At 38.5% G+C, this 25057-nt stretch overlaps 1 protein-coding gene across 11 annotated transcripts in view; it reads right to left on the bottom strand.

Moving 5' to 3' along the window:
- The window catches only part of BLTP1 (bridge-like lipid transfer protein family member 1), a 261114-nt gene that overhangs the window by 196867 nt on the left and 39190 nt on the right, over positions 1–25057 (bottom strand). For all 11 annotated transcript variants that reach the window (XM_063458398.1, XM_063458399.1, XM_063458403.1 and 8 more), the window contains exons 6-8: positions 14229–14415; positions 12510–12591; positions 10761–10954 (exon numbers count right to left, since the gene is read on the bottom strand). In XM_063458398.1, coding sequence (XP_063314468.1) covers positions 10761–10954; positions 12510–12591; positions 14229–14415 — 463 coding nt within the window. The remainder of the gene's footprint in view (positions 1–10760; positions 10955–12509; positions 12592–14228; positions 14416–25057) is intronic.

Raw genomic sequence — 25057 nt, 5'->3', positions numbered from 1 at the left:
TTAAAGCCCATATTTTGCATTTTCAGTTCGCAGACTAGTGCTAGCAGTGGACTGTCTGAGGTGGTGATTGCTGAGCAGCTGCCATATCCCTAGTTGAAATAGAATGGAGATCATCATAATTGATGATCTCACTGAAGGTATAGAGTGGCTGCTGAGAGGAGCTTGTCTCAGGACTGAATTACATGTAACAGGGAAAGAACAACTCTATTGTTAAAATTAAAGTAACAAAATAGCATTAGGAATGCAAACATATATTCCTAATGTTATGTCCTATTACCTACTTAGGTCACCCTTCAACACCATGTGAAGGTTTGAAAAGTGAGCTTTACTTACCCATTAGCCCATGCCGTGCAGATCTCCATCCTGAAGCTCTGCTTCTTCCATAGGAAAATGTTGGGAGGCAAGTGCACACATAGAAAAATGCTGTGCTGTGACAATCAATGGTCTCTATGCATATTTGTATGTTATATAGATTATTTTTATTTTTTTTACATTTGCACAGAAGTCCTACGAGTGCTGCTGCTGCTACATTTATACAGCATGGGTAAGCACCAATGATGATTTCATACACACTGTAGGGGAGTTCCATTACTCAGCATAAATATCTCTGCTGTATACTCCTTGTAGCTGAGGAAGCAATCAAATATCCCAGGCAAAAAACCCCAGTAACTGGACAACACACTGTTTTGGGAGTCAACTGATATTTATTAAACCACATCTGGCTTTTATGCAACTCCCCATGCAAGGGCTTTCTTAAAGCATATTCCAGGGGCATTTACCCTATGGACCTGAGAGGGGACAAGGGAAAAGTAAACAGTTCACAGACTCCTCCTCTGTGCCTGAGAGATAATTGAGTAAGAACACCTCTTTAATTCCATTATCTCTCAGGTACAGAAATATAAAATATTTGCAAACATCATAAAACATTTTAATATTTCAGAACCCCACGAAAGTCACATCACCGAATAGCTGGGATCGGAGCGCCCACTTTGTTAAAATATAATTTAGATGCATTTGGTGGTTCGGCAACACCATTCGAGTGAAGTTTTGACCGGTCGGCCACGAGGTGAAACCCCAAAACAGTTCCAGAGAAATTTAGGCTCGACCGGTCTTCTTTCAGGGCTTCTCACACGAATGCCGACGAAGGCTCCACCTGGCTGCTAGCATCCGAATGTTAGTTTAGGTCTCCCGAACGACATTCTCCTACTGGTTCGGGAAGTTGGATGGGCAGCGGTATCAGTTTACAGGGTGTTCGCGGGGTAGAGTAGCAGAAATTAGTTCCAGGTCGTCGACGACCATGTACCGCTGCCCACGTTTGAGAGACAAAATGGGCGCTGTTTGATTGCACACGTGCGTTCAGTAACACGAACGGCGGCCACACAGGGGAAACACTTTCTGTAGCAAGCAATTTGCGGTTAACAGCCAGGGGTGGTCGGTTGTTAAAAGATGCGAAACATTGGATCACACAGATGGGGGTTTGGTAAACAAATGGGGGATACTGACAGTCAAACAAAGGTGAATGAAAAAGGGTATTACAACGTTCATTCTGCTACACACACATATGAACACATACACACATATATATACATTTTGTTTCAATTACTTAGGGCATGCTATACATTATATTAACACTAGGACATGGTCAAAAACATTGAGAATACAATTGGTGCAGTTCCTTTAACATATGAATATACAGTTCAAGCTGGCATTATAGCTCACACAATCCAGTCTCCTTAGTCAAAGATAGCATCGTATGCTATTAAAAGCCATACTATTCCCTGCCCTTGGCTGCCTCTTGTGCTTGTCATCTCACTGATGTGTCCTTTTCTCCCGAGAGCAAAATATGTACTGAGAACAGTAAACTAAAAGATTTTTGCTTACAGATTTTACATCCTTTAACCTACAAATTCCCAGAAGATGACCTAGTAATTCCTCTGACTAAGGTCCAATAGCTTCCAAAACCATAACTGCAGGCTTAGGTTTCATTTGAGCACCAAGATTACAAAACGGTTTAGCCCAAGATAAATAAAACCTGTGTAGAGAAGCATTTATATTAGAGTAGGCACAGCCACCAACTCTCTCAAAAGACTCGCCATCTCATCCCGCATTGTCCAGTGGGGATACAGAACACAACTATCACTGCACTACAGGATGCAAGTAGCAGCCAGTCTCCATCCCCTTTTCAATAATTCAATTTGTGCTTTAGGGTTTAGCTGCAACCATTATGGTCTCAATTCCAAAATGCACGACTGTGGAGTTGGCACACAAAACCTTCAGCTCTGACTCCTTGCATTATATATAATTGCTGTGCTACGTAGAGTCTTCGGTACCATAAGTTCAGAAGTTATAGTTTTCTGAACAAACTCAAGAGAAAACGTCACTTTCATGAATTAATTTAGGAACAGCTGCCTGGACCCAAACTGATAACCAGCAGAGCTTCTTCCTCCACTTAGTCTAATGCTTCGCTATGAGGAGCATTTTATTATGCAATGTTTTTCATTGGAGCATTTGTGGCAATGGCCACACATGTGCCAATTCTGTCTAAACACAAACATAAGCAATCACTGCCAGTCTCTGGTGGAAAAAAGCAAAAGCAGGAGAGGAATTGCTGCTGGAGAAAAAGGAAAGTAATATTTATTATTTTCAAACCCACAGCTGTTTTCTGATGTTGGAGTGTTACTTTAAACTAAAGAAGACCAAAGTACCTTGCCTGGGCCTCTCTAGAACCTTATATAAGGAGGCCTGAAAAATAAATATAGGTAGCTAAAAAGCTTTATGGCATCACCTAAGATGCCATGCATAGCATTTTTTAGGTTAAAATACAGATATTAGAAACACAGGGTTATTCAACAAAGTGAGAATTCAAAGTGAACTGAATTTCAAAGCATACAGTAGCCAACCTGGAAACATTCTCAAGTAAAAACAAAATTTCAGTCCAGCCATTATGCCCAAAATTGTTAAATTCACACTGTACTTAACAACCTTGAGAGTCTAACAACAACATTGTGTGGTCCTTTCAGTGATTTGATTTTTTTTTTTAATTTACTTCATGTGCATATATTAAACATTAGTCACTACTAGTACTGCTTTAGAAGCTACTTTCACTTTTTAGAGACTGTATAAGTAAGTATGCATTTACATGAATGGATTTGCCATCTTATTATGTAAACTGGAGTAATTTCGGTCTCAAAATCTTTTTGGGAGGATTTCAGGAAAAGGTAATGCAATGTACATTGATACAGTATGAACTTTATTATTTTGCTCGGGTTAAAAGAATAAAATCATTAATGGATAAGAAATACACTGACAGAAACCTGTCAAAACGATTGAAATGTGAGATTCCTTTGGTACTGTAAGATTGGAAAAAAATAAAAATTATTCTTGTTCCATCCACTCCAGAATGCTAGTTTTTGGAGTGGATGGAACATGTTAAGTATGGTCTGTGATTCTGAAATGAAATACTTTATTAACTCTGACTTAGTTACGTGTTAGGTGGCTGAATAAAGCATATAGCTAGCATAGGAGGTGATATTCTTTCAATGACATTATGTACTCAGTAGGGATTGTAAATGAGCTATAGCTTAGGTCTATTAAGGCACAAACAATAACCTTACAGTATAATGACATTATTCTGGCAATATACACTCATCAGTCACAACACTAAAACTACTGACAGGTGAAGTGAATAACATTGGTTATATTGTTACTATGGCACCTGTCAAAGGGTGGGATATATGAGACCGCAAGCGAACAGTCAGTTCTTGAATTTCATGTGTTGGAAGAAGGACAAATGTGCAAGGGAAAAGATCTGAGTGACTTTGACAAGGGCCAGATAGTGATGGATACAGAAGACTGGGTCAAAGCATCTCCAAAAATGTTTTGTGGGGTATTTCAAGGAAGGACAACTGGTGAACTGGCATCAGGGTCATGGGTATCCAAGGCTAGCCTGTCTGGTCCAACTGTACAGAAGAGCTACTATAGCTCAAGGCGCTGACAAATTTAATGCTGACCATGATAGAAAGATGTCAGAACATTGACACCTATATTGCATACACATATTATGTATGTTGCCAGAATACGTAAAGAGATTTTATAATAGAATGGGACGTACAATTCATGATATGATTTCATGGTTTGATATTCTATTTGTTTACATTTGAATTGTTTGGTGTTTTCAGTAGGTGTATTGCTACTGCTGGAATACAAATTTCAGATTTTTCTATCCAAGAGAATTTAATAGATGTTACATGAGTTTGCCCTATAAAAACTATATTGTGCTAGGCACGTTTTGTCTTTATTTTGTTTAAGGTGCACCAGGAGTAGCAACTGAAAAAGAGGGGGATAATCTATTAAAGCCTGCTTCTGAAAACCACCATACTTTAATGTCAGGAAAAAAGTATATTCCTTGTATTCTTTTAACCCCTTAAGGACACATTACATGTGTGACATGTCATGATTCCCTTTTATTCCAGAAATGTGGTCCTTAAGGGGTTAAACCAATGTGGTTATTTACAAAAGCATCGACTGTGACTCAGACATTATATGTAAGATAGAATATTATATTTACACACAATATTTATTAAGAGTTAAAATCTTTTTTTCTTGCTTCATGATGAAATTTTTAAAAAGGCAACTTTTCCCTCACTGTAGAGATGCCCACAAAGAAAAGGCTGAAATGCCCTTCGAAAGAGTTAACGTAAATTGGATTGATGTATCTAAACAGGTCTAAGTGGAAAGCCTCATTAATCAAACTATATTTGTATTGTACAGCTGTCTCTGATAAATAAAACTGACAATGGGATGGTGTGGTTCAGCAGCTCAAACAAATACTACAAAGTTTACACATTCTGCAGGCATTTTACCCATAGTATAGAACTCTCACTTGTTTTGCAGGAGATAGTATCTATCAGCTTGCTGCACTAAGAAAACTGTTGATAAGCTTGCTGTAGCGCAATCTCTCAAAAGCTGGAAAAAAAATATTTTTGGAAAAGCGATTAATAAGCAATAGAGTGTTTTGTTTAAAACGAAAAGTTCTATGATGCAAATTTATTTAATGCATTTGTGATAAATCTGCTTTAAAGGTTCAAATGTGAAAAAGCCTTTTTTACACATATAAATTAGTCTTCTCAGAAATGGGCTTTGGTCACAGGTCACAATTTCTTTTACATTTAAATTATTTATGGAAAATATTGCATTTACAGTCTCTCTCTGATATTACTGGCTTGTCACCAGCTGGAACTCATACCAACGGTGACATTTAACACATTAAGGACCAAATCAGAAGAAGAAGTTCACAAAGATTCTATAGTATATTGAATTGGCCCATAGATCGTTAAGACTTCTCTGGCACATGGTTTGACTATTCACATTGGAAATGTGCCAGCGCAGTATTGGCATCATAACCGCAACTGCTTGCTTGGAGTATTACTTTAAAGTTATTTAAAATTACACTCTAAGCACCAAAACCATCATATGCGCAGTAGGGCCCTCAATGCTCCTCTATGGGAAAGCAGTGGCAAGACAGACGCCGCTGGATTAAAGGTGAACTTTAATATTTATTTTCTACAAATCTAAATCTAAACATCACCAAAAACACCAACATTATTGTCACGAACACACCCTACTTCAAGAGTGTGCATGATGTAGTTGTGGTGGTGAAAGGGTTAAAGTTCACTATTTGTCTGCACTAGACCGGAAATAATGACAAAATCCCCCTTATCACCAACCACACTTAAACATAATAATATAACTATTACTATTTTTTTTTTATAATTCTTTATTTTTGGCGTGTTTTCAGGTTTACACAAGCTCGTCTGGCCACAACAGCCAGGATGGGCACTGTCACAATAATGCAGGGTAACAAGGGTAAGTAATTAAGTGATATACAAGACATCATAGTAAACGTTTCGCACAATTTTTAAATATCAGGGGTGTAGTCCCCGGGGAGGAGGAGATGAGCTGTGTAGCTTCTGCGTTGTGAGAGTTGTTCTCCTCTCCCTGGTCGGGTTTGGGTAGTATACTATGCTGTCAAAGATTACGTGGAGGCTAAGTGTTAGTATACTAGGTGTTCGTGGGTGGGCTAATGTTTGTTCATGAGGGTGCTAGTAGTGTATGTTGTAGCAGTGTAATAAATCATGAATATGATGATGAGGAAAGTGTGTGGGTAGCCAAGGTACTGGTGGTGGTATCCTGAAGCTTGTTTTGGCTCACCTAGTCGGTAAGTACCCCTAACCAAGGGGGTGCCGGGGGAGTAAAGGCGGAGGGGGGGGAGGGGTACACCACTTGTGGGTGTGCCTAGTGTGTATGTGTGCGAGACGGGTCTGAGACTGCTCTTCTCCGGGTCTGTTAGTATATGGCACGGGTAATAGTAGCAAGTAGCAAAACATTAGGTTAAGATAGGTCATAACAGAAGTTAGTAGAACGTAAAATATAAAAAAGGAACATTGGTGGTCAAGCAAAGTTTGTTCCTCGATGTGGGGTGGCTGCGTCCCCTTCTTGGTGAGTCAGGTAGTTGGTGTGGCTCACGGTACGAATGGGATCGTTGACTCTGGGTCCTAGACGTGGTCGACTTGGGGAGCAGAGGTTGCAGATGAGGAGTCGGTAATACCCAGTGTGCGGAGTAGCGCAGGTGCTTCCAAGTCAGTGGTGAGCTTGTGGGTTGTTCCGTTGTGTGTGACTAGTAGGGATCTTGGCGTGCCTCATCTGTATGCCACCCCTGCGCAACGCTGGCGGCTAGTGAGTGACTGCAGTGATTTACGCCATTGGAACGTGGTTTTGGTGAGATTCTTCAAATAGTAATGGGGCTTCACCCTTCACTGCTGCCATGATATGGCCCTTGTCTTGTGGTGTGCAGCATCGGAGGATGACGTCACCAGTAATTGAGGATGCCGTCTTAGTGATGGTAAGCAGTTGGTATAGTGCAGCTATAGTGAATTTCTTGGCCAGTGCCAGTGGTAACAATGAAGCAATTAGTCTTATATAGTGAGGTAGTTCCTCTGTATTGAGGTCAGGGGGTACCCCGCGGATTTTAAGGTGATTGTGGCGGTACCTATCTTCCTGTGCGGTCATTTGAAGTGACCTGTTCTGTTGAGTAGTTTGTAATTGGACCAGTGCGGTTTTCAATTCGGCTACTTCAATGGAGGTTGTCTTATCACTGAGCAGCTGTACATTATTTTTTTAGGGAGGCCACATCTGCAGTTAGGAGCCCCTGAATTTCCAGCAGTGTATTTTGCATGTTGTCAAGTTGTTTAGTAGCAGGGGCTGTGCCTCCAGGGATATCCCCAGTCATGGAGTGTGGTTTTCCCTGTGTTGCTGTGATGTGTGTCTGGCTTGGTAAGTCAGGGGTTGTTTGGGTGTGAGGGCCGCCAGTGGCCTCCATTTTGTGTGGCACCTGCCTCTGTAGTAAAGTGCCGATACCCCGCTGGTCAGTTGGGCGGGCTCAGGTCTCAGAGCATCGCACCATTGCTGGAGAGGAGCTGTGGTGAGTCATGGAGGAGTAAATGGGGGTGTCAGCAGCTTTGTACACGCCCGTTCTGCCGAAGAGTTCCTCGAGGTCGGCGGGTGCTGGTATGTAGTAGGCCCTGGTCTTCCCTGGCCTGCCTTGGGGTGTACTGAAAGGGCATCTGTCAATGCCGCGGGATGTCCTCGATCTGTGCCAGCTATGTCCAGGGTTGGATGGGGCCTTTGCGTGGTTGGATTTCGGCGGATTTTGTTTGCCGGGAAGGAGCTCACAGAAATGGCGTCGAACCCGTCTTGCTGTCAGACTCCACTCCTCATAACTATTACTATTTTAACGCTGCCACCACCAAGACAATGTATAAATGGGGTGCCTTGGTCCCCCAGATAAATCAATAATAAAAACCCAAATAAAACTTAGCACAATATTTAAGGAATTGCAGAAATACTAATTAGTCTCTTCCGGTAACGTGATCCTTTACCATACAAAGGCAGAACTTAATAAAGGAATATTTATAATGAGCAAAAAATAGTCACAGTGCATACAAAAATTTAGATGACAAGCAAATTATTAACACCAACAGATAAAAACAAAAGGGATAAAATAAAGTCCTAATCACTTACTCAGCTCTTCAAAGTAAATATTTCTACTAGGAAAGATGGTTACTCACTTAGAATTAGATTCTGTCCCCAAAGCAAGTACACAGACATTTCAGTATCATTGGATATACCCTGTGGATTACCACGCCTGGTCTAGAGGTGGAGTTTAGGTGTATCTATAGAGATAATGAGTAAACACCCCCTTGTGTTCCAGACCAGCATCTATCCAAATGGAAACATGTGGTTCTATCTTCTCTTATGGACCTGCCACAGAAATAATAATTGCATTTACGAATTTGTTATGGTTTTCCCATTCTTTACATATGTTGTATACCTTACTTGCGACCCAATATGGCAGACATCACAATTCCTTCCCCTATGGTTAAGTTATACTAATCATGTTTGGGTGTGTTTAGAAGATGGCGCTTGTCACATTCCAAATATAACAAAAATGCGGCCTATTATTCTGTAGGTAAATATGTTTTTTCATTTTGGATATGATACTGGAACAAGGCCACTAACATTGCAAAGAGATTGACACATCAATTAAGAAGTAAAGGCCATATGGCCTTTTCCAGTGTAGAATCTCACACCTTGCAGAGCCTTTGAGTTATCACAGGATAAAACCATTTTTACAGTCCTGTGCAATTTACATTACCCCTTCTGTCATCTGACCTTTCATACAATCAAATTAACCCCTTTTGACCTTGACAATATTCCATCTCTACCAGGCAGGCACTACCCAAATTACATTAAAGGATAATATTCCATAGTGCAATAACAAATTATGCACCCTAGGCGTGACAATTATAAATACCCATATGTATTTAGAACGTTATAGTGTTCTTTAAGCCTCAATAACGAATAAAGCCTTTTCTGCACACATTACTCTATGATTACAAAAGTGGAAAATAATTCCCCCCCCCCCCCCCCCCCCCCCATGTGATTTCCACTCAGGACCTTCAGGTTAAAAAAAAAAAAACCCAAAAAAACAGGCTAAAAATTTACACAAAGCACGAGCTCCAAATGTAAATTATGCAACAGCGGGTAGATAGTCACCTCTTGTGTATGTACCATGAAACCTCAAGACTTGCAGTAGCGAGTAACTTTTAAGATCTGGCTACTAGTGTAAGGCTTGAAATTTTAAACCCGGAAAACAATTTAGGCACAGAAGAAGAGAGAATTTAGAGAATCAATCTGATGTATAGAACCATATTTAACACTCTTAATAAACGCTACAATAAACAGTCATGCATAGAAGTGTCTGCTAGCATATGCAGAGTAAGAAGTTTTGAACCTGTAGACTTGCAGTACCTCTACTACAAATGTTAAACAGCAGTGCACTTACATTAAAAGTGCACTTGCTAAAAAGATAACATTTTGCTTGTGCATGAAAATTCTGAGCAGCACAGAGCAGAGACATTTCGATTTTTCCATACAACTTTGGCTGTGCGTAATGTTGGAAGCAGCAATGCCAAAAAAATAATATATATAAGGACCAAAGAAAATCATGATTTGAATTTCTAGCATTCAAATATCATATATGTGGCAAGTGTATGCCTTTGTGCTACCAGAGCATTCCTATAAAAACAGATTACTAAATCCATGCAGGCATGTATCTGTGTCAACAGAAGGCAGTTATGGAAGATAAAGGTGGTCATGTCACAAAAATGGGTATTTCATGGCAATTCATGTTTTTTCTATCAGACACCCCACATAATACATTCAGATTCAAACTTCCATGAAACATCAGTTGGGTGGCAGTGCTCTACATAGTTATATATATAGATAATTATTTTGTGTTCATAGAGTTAATTTGAATTAATAATTTTCCATCATCAACTAACAATCTGCAGGGATTTAAAGGAACTCTATAGGGTCAGGTACACAAACATGTATTCCTGACCCTATAGTTTAAAAACCACCATCTAGCACTCCAGAAATATAGTTTAATCTTACCTTTACTCCAGTCTGCTGGCTCTACCCTTGATCTGCCTGCTTGGCTGACATCATCATAAGTGGTGATCAAAAGCCAATCACAATGCTTTCCCATAGAATTGGCTGAGACAGTCAAAGAGGCAGATCAGGGGCAAAGCCAGCACAAGTCAAACACAGTTCTGGTCAATCAGCAGTTCTGGTCAATACAGATGCATTGAATCGATGCGCCTCGATGATGAAAGTTCAGTGTTTCCATGCAGAGGGTGGAGACAATCAATGGCAGTGCTGCACAATGTGCAGCACTGCCCTAGGAAGCACATCTAGAAGCCATCTGAGGAGTGTCCACTGGAGGTATCCCTAGGCTGTAATGTAAACATTGCATTTTCTCTGAAAAGACCTATTTTCTGCAAAAAGAGTGAAGGGAATAATTATACTAACCAGAACAAATACAATAAGCTGTAGTTGTTCTGGTGTCGATGGTGTCCCTTTAAAAGAAAACAGCATGCCTATGTAATCACTATAAACAAATCAACAAAGGCTCAATTTGTTGCTAGAAAATTACCGATATGTGTACAGTTGGCAATATACTCATATTTAATTTTACATAAATGTAATAAAATATATATGACTATGCATTTTATCCATGTACATTTTGATACAGGTAACATAAGTTTTTACAACACAGAAAACAGAACATTTTATTAAATTATGCATGAGATGAGAATGCAAAGTGGAAGAAAAAGATGGAATGTGCAAAATATTCTTACTCATCATTTTGTAGGCCTACATATCTGGGGCTGGGGACGAGCATGACTCTCACATTCTCCAATTTGCCTTTCAATATATGCATGAACTGATCTAGATGACTTGATGGAGGCTTTGTTGCATATGTAAGGAATGCATCATCGAAATTCACACACAAAGTTTGCGGCTGGTAATGATTTCCAAATGCCAAACGTCCCTAAAATGAAAGAAAGAAATTTGTAATTTTTACTTTTTCCACCCATAACCAAAAAAAATAAAAAGATATACATATATACTATTAATATCATATATTAAAGAAGTATGCTTGATATTAATAAGACAGACATCAAGCACTTAATAAACCTTTTCATATGACTTAACATTTTTGGGTAAACCTTTACATTGATTTTATAACATGAAAAATATTTTAATCTTGTTTAGATTTTATATATACATATATATATATATATATATATATATATATATATATATATATATATATATATTGACATAGCTATTTATATAGGGTATTTTTTTTATATATATATTTTATATTTATTTTTATATTATATATATATTCTTTTTTTTTTTACTTTTATCCAAAACTATTAAATCATCTGGAAATCTTATCCAACAACAGTAACATGATGAGAAATGTTTAGCGCAAAGGTTCTACCTATACTGGCAGTATAGGAAATATGATATTTTTAGTCTCAAGTAGGATGCCACATTTTAGCAGAATCTGACATCAACCATAAACTTTCTAAATGTCTACTCGTATAAGTATTATTGATTTGAGAAATGCATGATCCATACAAGCGTTAAGCTACATCTTGTTCATTTGTATACAGTCCCATAAAAAAAAAAAAAAAAAAAAAGAGGATATCTGATATTGTCTGTTTCTGTTACCATTCATCATCGTGTTATGACAAATGCACATGACACAATAAGAGGCATACACAGATGCCTCATACAACAGGTACTCTAATGCAATGAGTAAATCCTAAAAAAAATATATAAATATTTCAGTTTCCATGCTTTTTAGGAACATTCATATAATGTAGCAATGGATAAGAAAATTGATAAAATTCTGTTTTTTTGTTTTTACATCAATAATTAATTTCAATGAACAGTTCACAATCTACCATAACAAGAAATTTATTATTACAGGGGGATATTATGCAGGTCATATTTTTATATTAAATTTTTTTTTCAGAATGTGATCCCTCTTTCCTGTGTTCTTTATTTTGTTTAAGGGTCTAATTATTTTAAAAGAATGTATCTCAGAGATCCACAATAAATATTGTTGCATTAACAGTTTAACATTCACTGGGGGATATGTATCAGTGTTCTGTTAAAAAACAAAAAAGGAATGCAAAAGGTGGAGTCATCAATGGAATATGCATGTAGGGTCCACTGGTTTCCATGGTGATCTCCCCACATTTAGTACTTTAGACCACTTTGTAGAAAAAAAACATTTTGATAAAAAACAACCAGTTCATGTATTTAGCGGTTTCTGTAAACAAAATAGTTTCCCTTTTAATTTCGCTGAAATTTCCACTTATGTCCTTTGTTTCATAAACATACCTTTAGCCAGTTCTCCAGAAGCAAACGTCGTCCTCTTTGAAAATGACATTAGCGTACTAGAAGAAAATGTTTAGCTAATAAATCCCAACGTTTTATGATAAAGAAATAACGTTATAAAACCTAGGAACTGTACACTGTGTCACATGATTTACATACATGGTTGAGGAAATTAATTTGTCACTTACAGTGCTGATGTTGACTTTGATAACTGGTATTAGAGACCGCCAAGATGATGATGGGTCGGGAGACTCTGTTTTGCTTTTTATTCTAAAATACAAATTAAACAAAAAATATAAAATACAAATGCATTAACTTGCAAATAGTTCTTAGAAAAATGGTGATTTAAAAAGGGACTAGTATCATCATTTTCTAATTTGTAGCTACGGTATATAATATTTGCACATTTTAATTACTCAACATCTACAATTTAATTTTATTAACAAAACAGATCCTAAAAATATGCAGTAAAGAAAGGCACACTTATATTTGATACTAGGTACAGTTTTAGGTACAGTTTAAATCACTGTTGTTAATAAAATGCAAAGGCAAATGGCTTCTTCACAAGTCATACCATTTGTGTTCTTCGGTTTTTAGTAAACAAATATTCCCAGGCACTCAGAGTGTTAAAGCTGCAGGCAGATTTAATTAAACAAAAAGGCAGCAACGTTTCGACCTACTAAGAGGTATTTTTCAAGCTTGAAAAAGACCTCTTAGTAGGTCGAAACGCTGCTGCTTTTTGTTTAATTAAAACTGCCTGCAGCTTTAACACTCTGAGTGCCTGAGAATCTCTTTGTTGCCTTAACGTGTTGGGATTGCTGGTCCTGTTCCGGAGCACCGGTGGCTGCTGGGATTGAGTGCTTTTCCTATAATCACCTTTGCTTCGGTTTTTAGAAGACTAAAATGGTCAGAAATAATTAACTGTTTTTGTAGATAAAAGCAGCCTTAAAGCGACACTAAAGGCACAAAAACAAACAATTTTAGCTTTATGGAGTGGTTTTGGTCTATAGATCATGCCCCTGCAGTCTCACTGCTCATTTTTTTTAGTTAAATCACTTTGTTTATGCTGCCTAGTCACCCCTTTCCTGGTTGTGTCTCACAGACTTTCTAAACAATTCCGGTTAGGAGAGATCTAATGTTTAAACTTCCTTTATTGTAAATTATGTTTAATTCAGAATTTAAATTTTATTTTTTTAATAATAATCTTGGTTTATTGGTATTATGGATGGTTATGTTTCTCACTTCCTGTCTGTATAATTTCTAAAAAAAATTATTTACATATATATATATTGAGTTTTCGCATATAAGCATTAATTCTCGTCAGAGTATGGCATTGGAAAATAAACATTAGAAACTTAACATTAGTTTTCTATGGTGGGTAAACAAGCATTTTGTGGGTGCTTTGCCCTCTTTAGAACGTGTGTAAGCCAGTCGGTATGTGCCTGGTTCCCCCTATTTCCCCAAACTTAGGGATTCAGATCTCGCTGTGTGATATTGTTCTTGCCTGGGGGTCTGGGTTGTGGGCACAGAAAGATTAAGGAAGAGCTTTGTAGGCACTGGAAAATCGGGTATTTTATGGTGAATCTCTGTGTTGAAGCGGAGCTCCACATAAGCACGTCTAGTCAGTCTCTCAGTCAGCCACCTCGAATTTCTCACCTCTAGCTCTCTTAATAGCCTTGTGTGTGATTAAACTTTAATTTACAGAGCATGATTTAGAATCGTCTAAATCAAGTTAACATGTGATTGAAAATTAAACCAATTTTTCATGCAAGCTGTTTCAGTCACAGCCAGGGGCACTGGCCTCCTAAGTGGCACTGAGCAGTAAGACTTTAGGGGCAGGATCTACACACTAAAACTGCTTCACTGAGCCAAAGTTGTTTTGGTGCCTATGGTGTTTTAAATCTTACCGCTCAAGTTCAGACTGTGCCTTTTCTCTTCCATTCTCTCGAACCTTATCGTCTTCTTTCCGAGGAGGAAATATTGTTGGATCTAACCCAAAAACTTCTTGGAGGTGGCCATAAAGATCTGAGCGGTTGTAAACATGGAACTCAAAGTCATTGACTGTAATGTAAAGTCTTGTTTCTGCTTTTGGATCTAGGAAAGCAAAATACAAAGCATGATCACTGAACCATTCAATACAGCTCAACATTGTAGGTGTTGCTAACAATGTGTGTTAATTAACAAATTGAACACATAAAAGTTTATGTCAACAGGACAACCCAGTACATTGCTAATGTGCACCACAGTAAATAAAGGAGCAGCATTTAATAGGAAATGTAGACTTATAAGTTTACTAGAAAGTAAAATTATGAGTGAATTTATTCACGCAGCTACTTCTTTAAAATACAGGCTAAAACAAAACATTGACTTGTTCTAATAAGCGTGCGACAGTAAAGTAGGGAAGTAAAACATTTAAGGAGGAGAAAAAAATGAAAGTTAGGCTATTAATTAGGAGTATCGGCTCCAAGAGACTCTGATCAATTATACATGGAAAATTAAAGCGGATCACATCTCACTTGGGACCCTGTCAAGCCATCACTAACAAGAAGTAGACTGAGCTTTTTCAAGACTTGACTCTCTGGGGTAGCCATTAGGCCTCATTAAAAGTGTAATCCTAAATTATGTAAGACAAATCTGGCAGGTTAGATTTAACTTGCAATATTTAGTGTTTAATAAAATAAAACAAAATGCTTTGAGATTCACATCCATGTATGAAAAACATAGTCATACGATGTCTTGTCTTGAGCCTTTAATGAATGGAAATCAGTGTGACTTCCAACGTCTATAATCAAATAAACAGACCGTGAGATAATTTTTTATTTCATGATTACATCATGCATCGTGACACCCTATCTAAATGCATCTTTGTATATAAATTGTCAATAACACGCCCAAAAAAAAAACCCTCATCAAAATGCAGAAATGGCACTTAAATATTACTCTAACATGAAAAATACTATGTCCTAGTCACATTTAGAGTCCAATAACAGATGACAATGTGCAGAATAAGTGTAGGACAACCATTTACCTTTTGACATTAAAGGCACTCCAGTCATCATAACCACTACAGTATGCTGTAGGGGTTATGGTGCAAGAAGTACCCTGGTCTGCCATTAGCTATGTAAACTATAAACAGAAGCAAGAAGAATTGGAACAAGGCAGACAGACCAAAACCATGAGACAAGACCAGGAACACAAAATACCAACATCTGTATCTAGCAGCCGTAGCTGTACTTACTATGCATGCCCTCCCTGTTTGTTTGAGCTCTTAATCGCAGCATATGCCTTTATTCTTTATTCTATTATATGTGGTCATATATTTGTACTGTATTTAAAGTTAGGCTGTTCTTTTAGTACCCACCCTACAATTATTTATTCTACTGTGAGAGCTTCCTCTTGTTGATTATTTTCTGCTTTTGCAAGATAATATCTTTAAATACTGATCATTAAAATAATAAAATACCCCCTAAGTGTGCAAGTGTAGGGATGACAGCCTCTCTTCGGTGAACGGTTCCTTTTGTCAGGGTCACTCATACACATGACGAAGTCTGAGAACCTGGATAGCATGAGGAGAACATGCTGATTATTTGTCTAGTACAAAATGCCTGCATTCCCTTTTTCTCCAAGTCTTAGATTTACTGCATTACATACAAGATAAAAGACTCCTTAAGAGCAGTATATAAAATGCAGCACCATGTAGACCAGCCGCTTTCCTTGAACTACAACTCGATTGATCCATGATTAGAAAATGACTGGGCACAGGCTGTTGGAACAACCCATTGTCTACAACTGCTTCATTTGGAGTTAACATTTTCCTGAAGCAAGGAGTCCTCGTGCATTGTAATTTTAGTAAGTGGCACAAGTCACATGTTGGCATATTTGAATGCGTATTGTCAAAATAAGGTAAATTATACCATTGTACCATTATCTATAGTTCAATTACATATGAAACACATTTTGAACATATCTACTGTCTTTTTTAAAGTTACACACCAAACCCCTAAAGCACTTCAGCTTGCTTAAGTGTTTGAGGGGTTAAAAGAACACTCTTCCCCCATAAGAACTTAAAAGACCACTATAGAAAGGGGTTGTAGATGGGGACACAGGGTCACCAGCGCCGAGAGAGCCCGTGTCCTCCCCCTCTACAGCCCCTGTAGAGTAATGTAAGTAAAGCTTTCCTATGGGCGGTGCAGACGTCGGCAGGGGGAGGGGAGTTCACCAGCGCCGAGAGAGCCCGGCACTGAATTAAGGTAAGTGGCTGAATGGGGTTTTAACCCCTTCAGCCCAGCGGGAGGGGGAGACCTAAGGACTACATAGTGTCAGGATAGTGATCCTTTAATTTATAATTGAAAATTTGTATTCAGTATTTTTCGTGTTTGAGTAATATTGAAATGCCATTTCTGCATCTTGATGAGGTTTTTTGTTTGTGGTTTTTTTGTTATTGACAATTATTTATATAACAAGATACATTTTTTTAAATGAGTCAAATCAATATAACCCTTAACTAAAACCAGAACATTTCTAGAATATGGACTATACAACACTATAATTAATGTTAATGTACAACATACAGCATGCTTAGGATGTTAAGCAAAAAAAAATTCTAAAAATGTAGAGCTTTTAATAAGATTTAAAAGGTGTGTGGAAGAAAGTCATCCTCCATCATACAACATTTGCTATTTTTCCAAATCGTACATCTGTTGCTAACTTTATCCCAATCACCAATTTATACCAGGCTATAACTCTTTTTTTTATTTTTATTTTTAAATCTTATTTTAAAAGCTCCTTACACCTACTAGTAGTTTCCTCGCCTAGTATGGAAGAGTAGTTATTTCAACCCAGATGCAAGCAGTAGAATCAGCCCAACTGCCAACATTCCCAGTTAAAGGGACACTATAGTCACCAGAACAACTATAGCTTATTGAATTTGTTCTGGTGAGTAGAATCATTACCTTCAGGCTTTTTGCTGTAAGCCCTGTCTTTTCAGAGAAAATGCAGTGTTTACATTACAGCCTAGTGATAACTTCACTGGCCACTCCTCAGATGGCTGCTAGAGATCCTTCCTGGGTCATGGCTGCCTAAAATGCATCCAAACATTCAGTGTATCCTCCCTCTGCATGCAGACACTGAACTTTCCTCATAGAGATTCATACATTCAATTCATCTCTATGAGGAGATGCTCTGCCCTGATCTGCCTCCTTGTCAGTCTCAGCCAATCCTATGGGGAAGCACTGTGATTGGATCAGGCTACCACTTCTGATGATGTCAGCAGACTGCTTGTTTTTTTCTGATGCACACAGCATGCAGAGTTACAGTTTCTGGCTTGAATACAGTAAGATTTCTATATTTATGGAGGCATGAGGGGTCCAAGGGGTGCTAGATGGTGGTTTTAACACTATAGGGTCAGGAATACATGTGTGTGTTCCTGACCCTATAGTAATCCTTTAATATCTGATGGTTGGTCAAACAAAATGGACATTTGCCAATTAGTAAAAACCACTTTCTACAAACAAAATGTTCAGGAGGAAATAAAGAAAGGCTAGAAGATGGAAATGGTCCTTACAGTCTGGTATATTTTGAATTAAATGTCTCAATAGCTCAAATTAATCAAATACATAATTAAGTGGGTTTTTCTTTGTTTTTTTTTGTTTTTTAAAGAGCATAATCATTTTAGTTGAACAAGATCAATGAGTTGCCTAATTAGCAGCTCATTTTTCTTCTTGTTGATGTACAAGACATGAAGCTCACTGACGTCAAAATTAAATTTACCTAATGGAGGAATTTAAACTGGGAAGCTGGATCCTTATTCGCTTTACAATATCAATCAGATGATGTAATCAGAGAAAACAAAAATGTATGTGTTTCCACTGCTTTAAATTACTAATCCATTTAATGGAATGTTAATGTACCCATGCAAACCATGATTATTACTCCTGGCACTAGCAAGTACTATGAATGGGTTAAGACAGAGACCGGAATCAGAGAATAGTAAAAAGTATGTGTGTACCCCTTGCATACTGCACCAGTAACTAAATCTGGCAGAGGTAATGCTGCTGTGCTTTACCTCTAACCTTTAGGCTTGGATAATAAACTGATGATCTTAGCCATGAATGCGGAGCCATTACAGCGAGTCCAGCGTGAGAGAAAAGATAAGTAAAATCACCTTTAAGCTCTCTGGTGAGAGGAGGGCCAGTGACCTAATTCTGCATTCAAGCACTATAGTGCCAGGAAAACATGTTTCTATTCCTGACACTAAAGTATTCCTTTAATGCAAACTGAAGATGCAAGTACATATTAGAAACAACTGCAAAAGTTGGACTCCCCAAAACAAAGCTCACAAAAAGTAATTGTAAAGCAAAGTGAAATCTTTGCACAAACTTTGTAATACCTTATTTTATTGGACTAACAGAATTTTTTAATGACAAGCATATGGGAGAACCTCCCTTTTTTAAGTCCAAAACATTTCTGAGCAAGACTACACATAGAATTAAAAATACCCAAGAAAGACAAACTTTTGAAGCCAGAATAACAAATTGTTTAACAGCAAGAAAAAAAGTACTAAATATTGATTTGGTTTTCCCCAAAATTATCTTACTGTTCTGCCATATGTATCAACATTTTAAAATGCATTCCAATGTTTATTCTATCAATATACAAAATACTATGTGTAGACCTATGCATGTATGCTTATATATATATATGACTGTGCATTTTTATTTGTGTATATGAGTTCATGTGCATGTATGTGTATATATATATATATATATATATATATATATATATATATATATATGTGTGTGTGAATAGGTGTATGTGTACATATACATATATATGGGTGAGTAGGCACTTGTATTGGTGCTTGTTAGTGGATGTATGTGTAGGTGTGCATGTACATATATTCGGGCATTTGGTTGTATGTATATTGCATGTACGTGTGTATAGTGTGTATGTACTTGTGTATACTTGTACATATACGCTACTTGCGTATTTATGTATATGTACATGTGTGTAAGTGTGAGCATGTGTCTGCTGGATATAGGCCTTCATGCATATCCTGTAACTCTTGGATGGGAATGCATGCATTCTTAATACAAGTTATTTTATTTTCTTACTCTCCCCTTCTAGCACCATATTTTGCACAGTTTGCTAGTTTTTTTTGTTCTCTCTCTCTCCCCTCACTCTGATCTTCACACAAGATATTTACTACCCTCTGCAAGAATGGTGTCTATTTTATCACAAACCTCTGTCGTATCTGCACTCATGTCCCTTTAACCCCTGTATTACAATTCAAGGTTGAATTCTATGTATCATCTTGCTCAGAAAAGCTTTAGACTTGAGAAAGGGAGTTTCTCCAGAAAGCTTGCCATTAAACAATTCTATTCGTCCAATAATATTGGGCAAACTAGATGTCTAGACCATAATATAATATTGGCAGACTAGATGGGCCGAATGGTTCTTATCTGTCGTCACATTCTATGTTTCTAATAAAAAAAAAGATACAACAAGATACGAATTTTATCTGTTTATTTATATATAATATATATATATATATATATATATATATATACACACACACACAAAAAAAAAAAAATATATATTTTTCATTGAGGTTCTGAATGAAAGACACCTTAGTTTGTCTCTATAGTCTTCCTTGCTTCTTCAAACACTGTCTGACCCAAGGATCCTGTTACATACTAAACGTAGGGACGAGTTTTGCCATTTTTTTTTTTTTTTTTTTTTTTAATTCTTTATTTTTGTGTGCATATGATTAACAGACAGTTGTACGATGCCCTAGCAGTGTTTGCAAGACAGTTTACGACAAAGCATAATAATTACAGGGTAGTTGGATATACTGCACAATTTTTTAAATGTAATGTAAAGTACAGGCTACAAATAGGTAACTCCACAGCAAAACAGTCTCCTATTTAAACAGGTCAGGAAAACTCCAAACCCTGCAGTGCCTGTCAAATACCAGCAGCCTAAGTCGGTCTCAGCAAGCATAGCCTCTAGGTATAGTGATACGGTATTAAAATGAAAACAATATTAAAATTAAAGTTAACAATTAAATGAAAAGATAAATGTCCAGGCTCTCCATGGAGTCAGGAATAGGGTGGAGGGATTACGTGGAGACCCTCGTATGAGCCACAGAGTATATCTATCTCCGTGCTCCCTTGGGTCTGGTTCGAGCACGTGTCTCCGGGCGACTTATCACGCCAAAGTAAAAGTGGGGTGGGTTGAATGAGGCTAGTGTCTGATTATGATGCATAGTCTACTTGTGCCTAATTGTGCACCTCAATTGTTGTGAACTAGGTAACAGAGCAAGAATCTAAACGAACCAGTAATAAAGTAATCTGCATTGGACATAAACTGTACTGTACTGTGCGATCAAGCTATGTCCCCCTAAGCCTACTGTTGAACTCTCGGTAAAAGGAAAAACCCAGCAGGTATAGTGCTTTGTCCCCTGTGGGTAGCGTCTGGACAGTTAAAGTGATGCTATCGATCTGTAGCGTATGGTGTAAGTATGTTTGCTACATGCAATACAGGTGAAGGTATGTATACATTACTAAGATATGGCTCAGGGGAGCTCTGTAGTTTACGTTGCACTTTCGTTTTTAAACTGAGAGCTTAGTTAATGCGTTTTTATACTAAATAAAATAGGCATGTGCATGTGAAAACATGTAACATTTCGTCGTACGGTGCCACAACAGTATCAGCAGGCATATTTTGAGCAGTCGTTAACAAGGCATGTGAGGAAACGGTACAATTTTATATTTTAGTGTCAAGCTAAATATTGTGAACTTATGTCATGATGAAAGACACTGTTCTAAACACAAGGTCCCAGCTAGTTCAAGAGCTGTCATGTTAGGTATAGTCAGGGGCAATTGCACAGGGTGCACATGAATAGCATTTTTGCTGGTGGCAGTGATATGTCAGGCGTATGGGCAACAGGCCTAACTAGAACATAATAAGCATGTTAGGTGATGAATAAAGAAGTCACTTAAGTTCGGTTACACAAGTCGACAACCTCTAGGGGAGGCCTGGCTGCCAGCCGATCCCCGTGTGTGGCCATTCCCTTAGGCTTCGTGGTAGACCACGCCACGGAATAAGAACCAGTACTAAAAATATCGGCAATATATAAGCTTGGCAGATAGTGACTTGTATCTGATAGTAACTTGTGTGGCAGGTGTGTGGCAGTCTGGTGGAGGCCTCACACGTCTCCGCTGCGGTACAGTCCTCGGGTCTCCGAGCCGCCGCCCGTTCTCCCCACTCCGGCCCCCGCCTATCGGTTGGGTCCTCCGCGGCGCCGTGGGCACTCAGGGGCAGAGATTGTCCACTAGACCCCCCCCACAAAGTCCGTGGTCCTCCCGTCCCTTGCACCTCCCCAGCATCACATAGTGCCCTATGGAGTGAGCACCCCCATGTCTCTCCCTCTGCCGGCCTCACTCTTGAAGCTGGTACACAGTCCCAACGGCCACCGGTAGGCCCGCGCACTCTTGTCTCACAGGGCTCACGGCAGCGGGGACATTGGTCTCTGGGGACCCCCTACCCAGAGATTGGGGTACTCACTGCTCCGGTCGGCGTGTGGGCAGTGCGGAGATTCCGTTCAGCGCTCGGTACCGTTTGGGCCTGTTCGAGCTGTCCATGCCAGTCCTCCTTGGTATGTTCTGCTAATGCCCACCGGGCGTGTTAAGTCGTGTTGGAGCAACTCTGGGTAGATGCTGGCGAGTTTCCAGGCAGCCTCTGCCTGTTTACTTCTGGCTGGGTGTCTCTTTGCCATTGCCGTTTTAGGTGGGCAGCATAGTGTCTTTGCGGGGGTTCCCGCTGTGGTACCAGTCGCCACCATGTGGCCGGGGTGTCCCCCGCCGGCCGGGGGTGGGGACGGGGCCGTGCCCCAGGCCAAGGGTCTCCCCACGCCACGGATGCTTGCTTTGTGGCTCTGTTGCGCCTTTTCGCGGCGCCATACTGCAAGTAATGGCGGCCGATGCTCAGCAGCCGCGTGTAGGCCGGACCCAGACCTCTCCGCCCGCCCGCTACTCGGTCGGCTTCATGCAGATGCCTGGTGGGTGTCGGATCATTCCCCCTTTCAGGTGCAGCAGGTTTTTCTGGATTTGAGAGTGTTTGGAGCTGATTTAGGCGGTTTGCCTCTGGAGCCCATGCGAATGGCGTCCAGTCCGCCATTTTATTTTTTACATTTACTTCCTTTAAAAAATAAAATCTCAAAAATGTAAAAAACTGTGAAGATGAAACACAATATGTTTGTAAATAATGAAATGTTGCTGTCTAGAGAAACAAATGATATCTGCATACCTTTTTTGTACCCCACCCCTTCTTTCCTTCTGTACACCCCCCCCCCCTCAATAAGGTTCATTTGAAAACTCAAAACACGAATTTGAAAAAATAAATAAAAAATAACAAAAATCTATTTCCTTTCAAAACTTGTTGAAATTATTATATTTAAAAAATAGGTGACAGTTGTTCTTTCAATTAGCTTTTGCCCACTTCACCGCAGGAATGCTTGTTGTCAATTATCCAAGAATATTCAAAACCAAACAAATAAAAATCTTTTATTTATTTTTTTAACAGGAAAGAAACCGCATTCAATATCTGTATTAGAACTCCTAGAAATTGGATGTATTTGTGGGTAAAAGAGAAGATTTTGCCCAATTTGTCCCTGTCCTCCTAGAATAGCAAAAGAAACATTTACCGGTAAATTATTTTTTTAAGTCTTCTGATGAAGAGGCTTTTATTAACCAGTCAGGAACTAGTTCTATTACAAGGTTTGAAATGAGTTTAATAGTTCTTTGTAAAGCTTTGAATTAAGGCACTTTGAATTACATCGTTACATAGCTGAAAAGAGACTTGCGTCCATCAAGTTCAGCCTTCCTCACATATGCTTTTGCTGTTGATCCAAAAGAAGGCAAAAAACCCAGTCTGAAGCGCTTCCAATTTTGCAACAAACTAGGAAAAAATTCCTTCTTGACCCCAAAATAGCAGTCAGATGTCTCCTTGGATCAAGCAGCTATTACCCCACTAATTAGAAATTATATCCCTGTATGTTATGTTTTTGCAAGTATTTATCCAATTGCAGTTTAAACATCTGTATAGACTCTGACAAAACCACCTCTTCAGGCAAAGAATTCCATATCCTTATTGCTCTTACTGTAAAAAAATCTTTTCTTTGCCTTAGATGAAATCTTTCTTCAAGCCTAAATGCATGACCCCGTGTCCTATGTATAGCCCTGTTTATGAATAGATTTCCAGATAATGGTTTGTACTGGCCAGAATATATTTGTATAATGTTATCATATCCCCTCACAGGCGCAGTTTTTCCAAACTAGAGATTTCAATTTTTTAACCTTTCTTCATAACTAAAATGCTCCATTCCTTTTATCAATTTTGTAGCTCGTCTCTGCACTTTTTCTAGTGCCATGATATCTTTCTTTAGAACAGGTGCCCAAAATTGCACAGCATATTCAAGGTGTGGTCTTACCAGTGATTTATAAAGAGGCAAAATTATCTTTTCATCTCGAGAATTTATGCCCCTATTTATACATGACAAAACCTTACTGGCCTTAGCAACGGCAGATTGACATTGCATATTGCTACCTAATTTGTTGTCTATAACAATTCAGATGTGAAGTTATAATTCTTGTAGTTCTAAGGTCTGTAAACTCAATATTATAAACCCAGGAAACAGTTTTCTGGACCCATAAATCATACGTGGATTTTATCCAGACCTGTGAATTTTTGCAGGGTGCTCCTACTGATATCATGGCATCAGAACCTTTTGGTTTGATCCTTTTTGACTAGCTTGTCCAAGCCTCTCTGGTCTCCATAATACTGCTAAGTTCTGAATCTGGACTGATAAAATAAATGCTTGTATCTGACACCTTTTGAAGAGATTCAAATTATTTCACGTGTCTTTTCTATCACTTCGTGGAAGAGCCTCCCTCCCTTCAGATGACTGGTCCACAGAAGACATGGTACAGTGAGTACTTTACAAAATCACCCTTCAAACTCCAGCACTCAAAACCTAAACCTGAAAATAAACCCTTTACCATAACCATGTTTAGCTCCTCTTAAAGACAAAACACCTTATGTACCTAAATTTAATCCAACCCGCCACCTGCATGACAAATTCTTCCATAAGTTTACTGAACAGGAATTGACCATCAAATGGGAGATTACAAAAATAGTTCTTAGAAACTGAATCTGTCGACCATGATTTTAAGCTAATGATAAGAGGCTAATCTTAGACTTTCTAATGAAGCATCACAAAAAAGATCATTGGCCATGTAAATGATTGTAATCAATTTAACAAAATCAACATCAGATTTTTTTGCTAAATGAATCCTCCAATTCTGATAACTAAATGTGCTGAGCTCTTGCAACAGATGGAGCAACAATAAGGGCTTTATATCTATATCTTAGACAGCAAGGGTTTCTTCACAGGATGTTTACACTTTAATTAATTAATGTTATTTTTCATAGTTTGTTTTAACGAAGGGTGGAGATCAAAGGCACACGATTGTATTGGCTTGATCCTGTTCATCTGAATGAATCATAACCAGGGTGACTTCTTTAGTAAGATACGTAACTAATATTTTTCATCAAATGCAGCATAATCTTCAGGATCATCCTCTTCTGATGAGAAACCACTAATTGGACTCCATTCCTCAAAAGAATAAACATCAGACAATTCAAGATCCTTCAATCTTTTCCTATTTTCAGCTCT

The sequence above is a fragment of the Pelobates fuscus genome, chromosome 6, assembly GCF_036172605.1.
Source record: "Pelobates fuscus isolate aPelFus1 chromosome 6, aPelFus1.pri, whole genome shotgun sequence".
In the NCBI taxonomy this organism is placed as follows: Eukaryota; Metazoa; Chordata; class Amphibia; order Anura; family Pelobatidae; genus Pelobates; species Pelobates fuscus.
The sequence above is the reverse complement of the archived record's forward strand: the minus strand, read 5'-3'. Positions and strand labels throughout refer to the sequence as shown.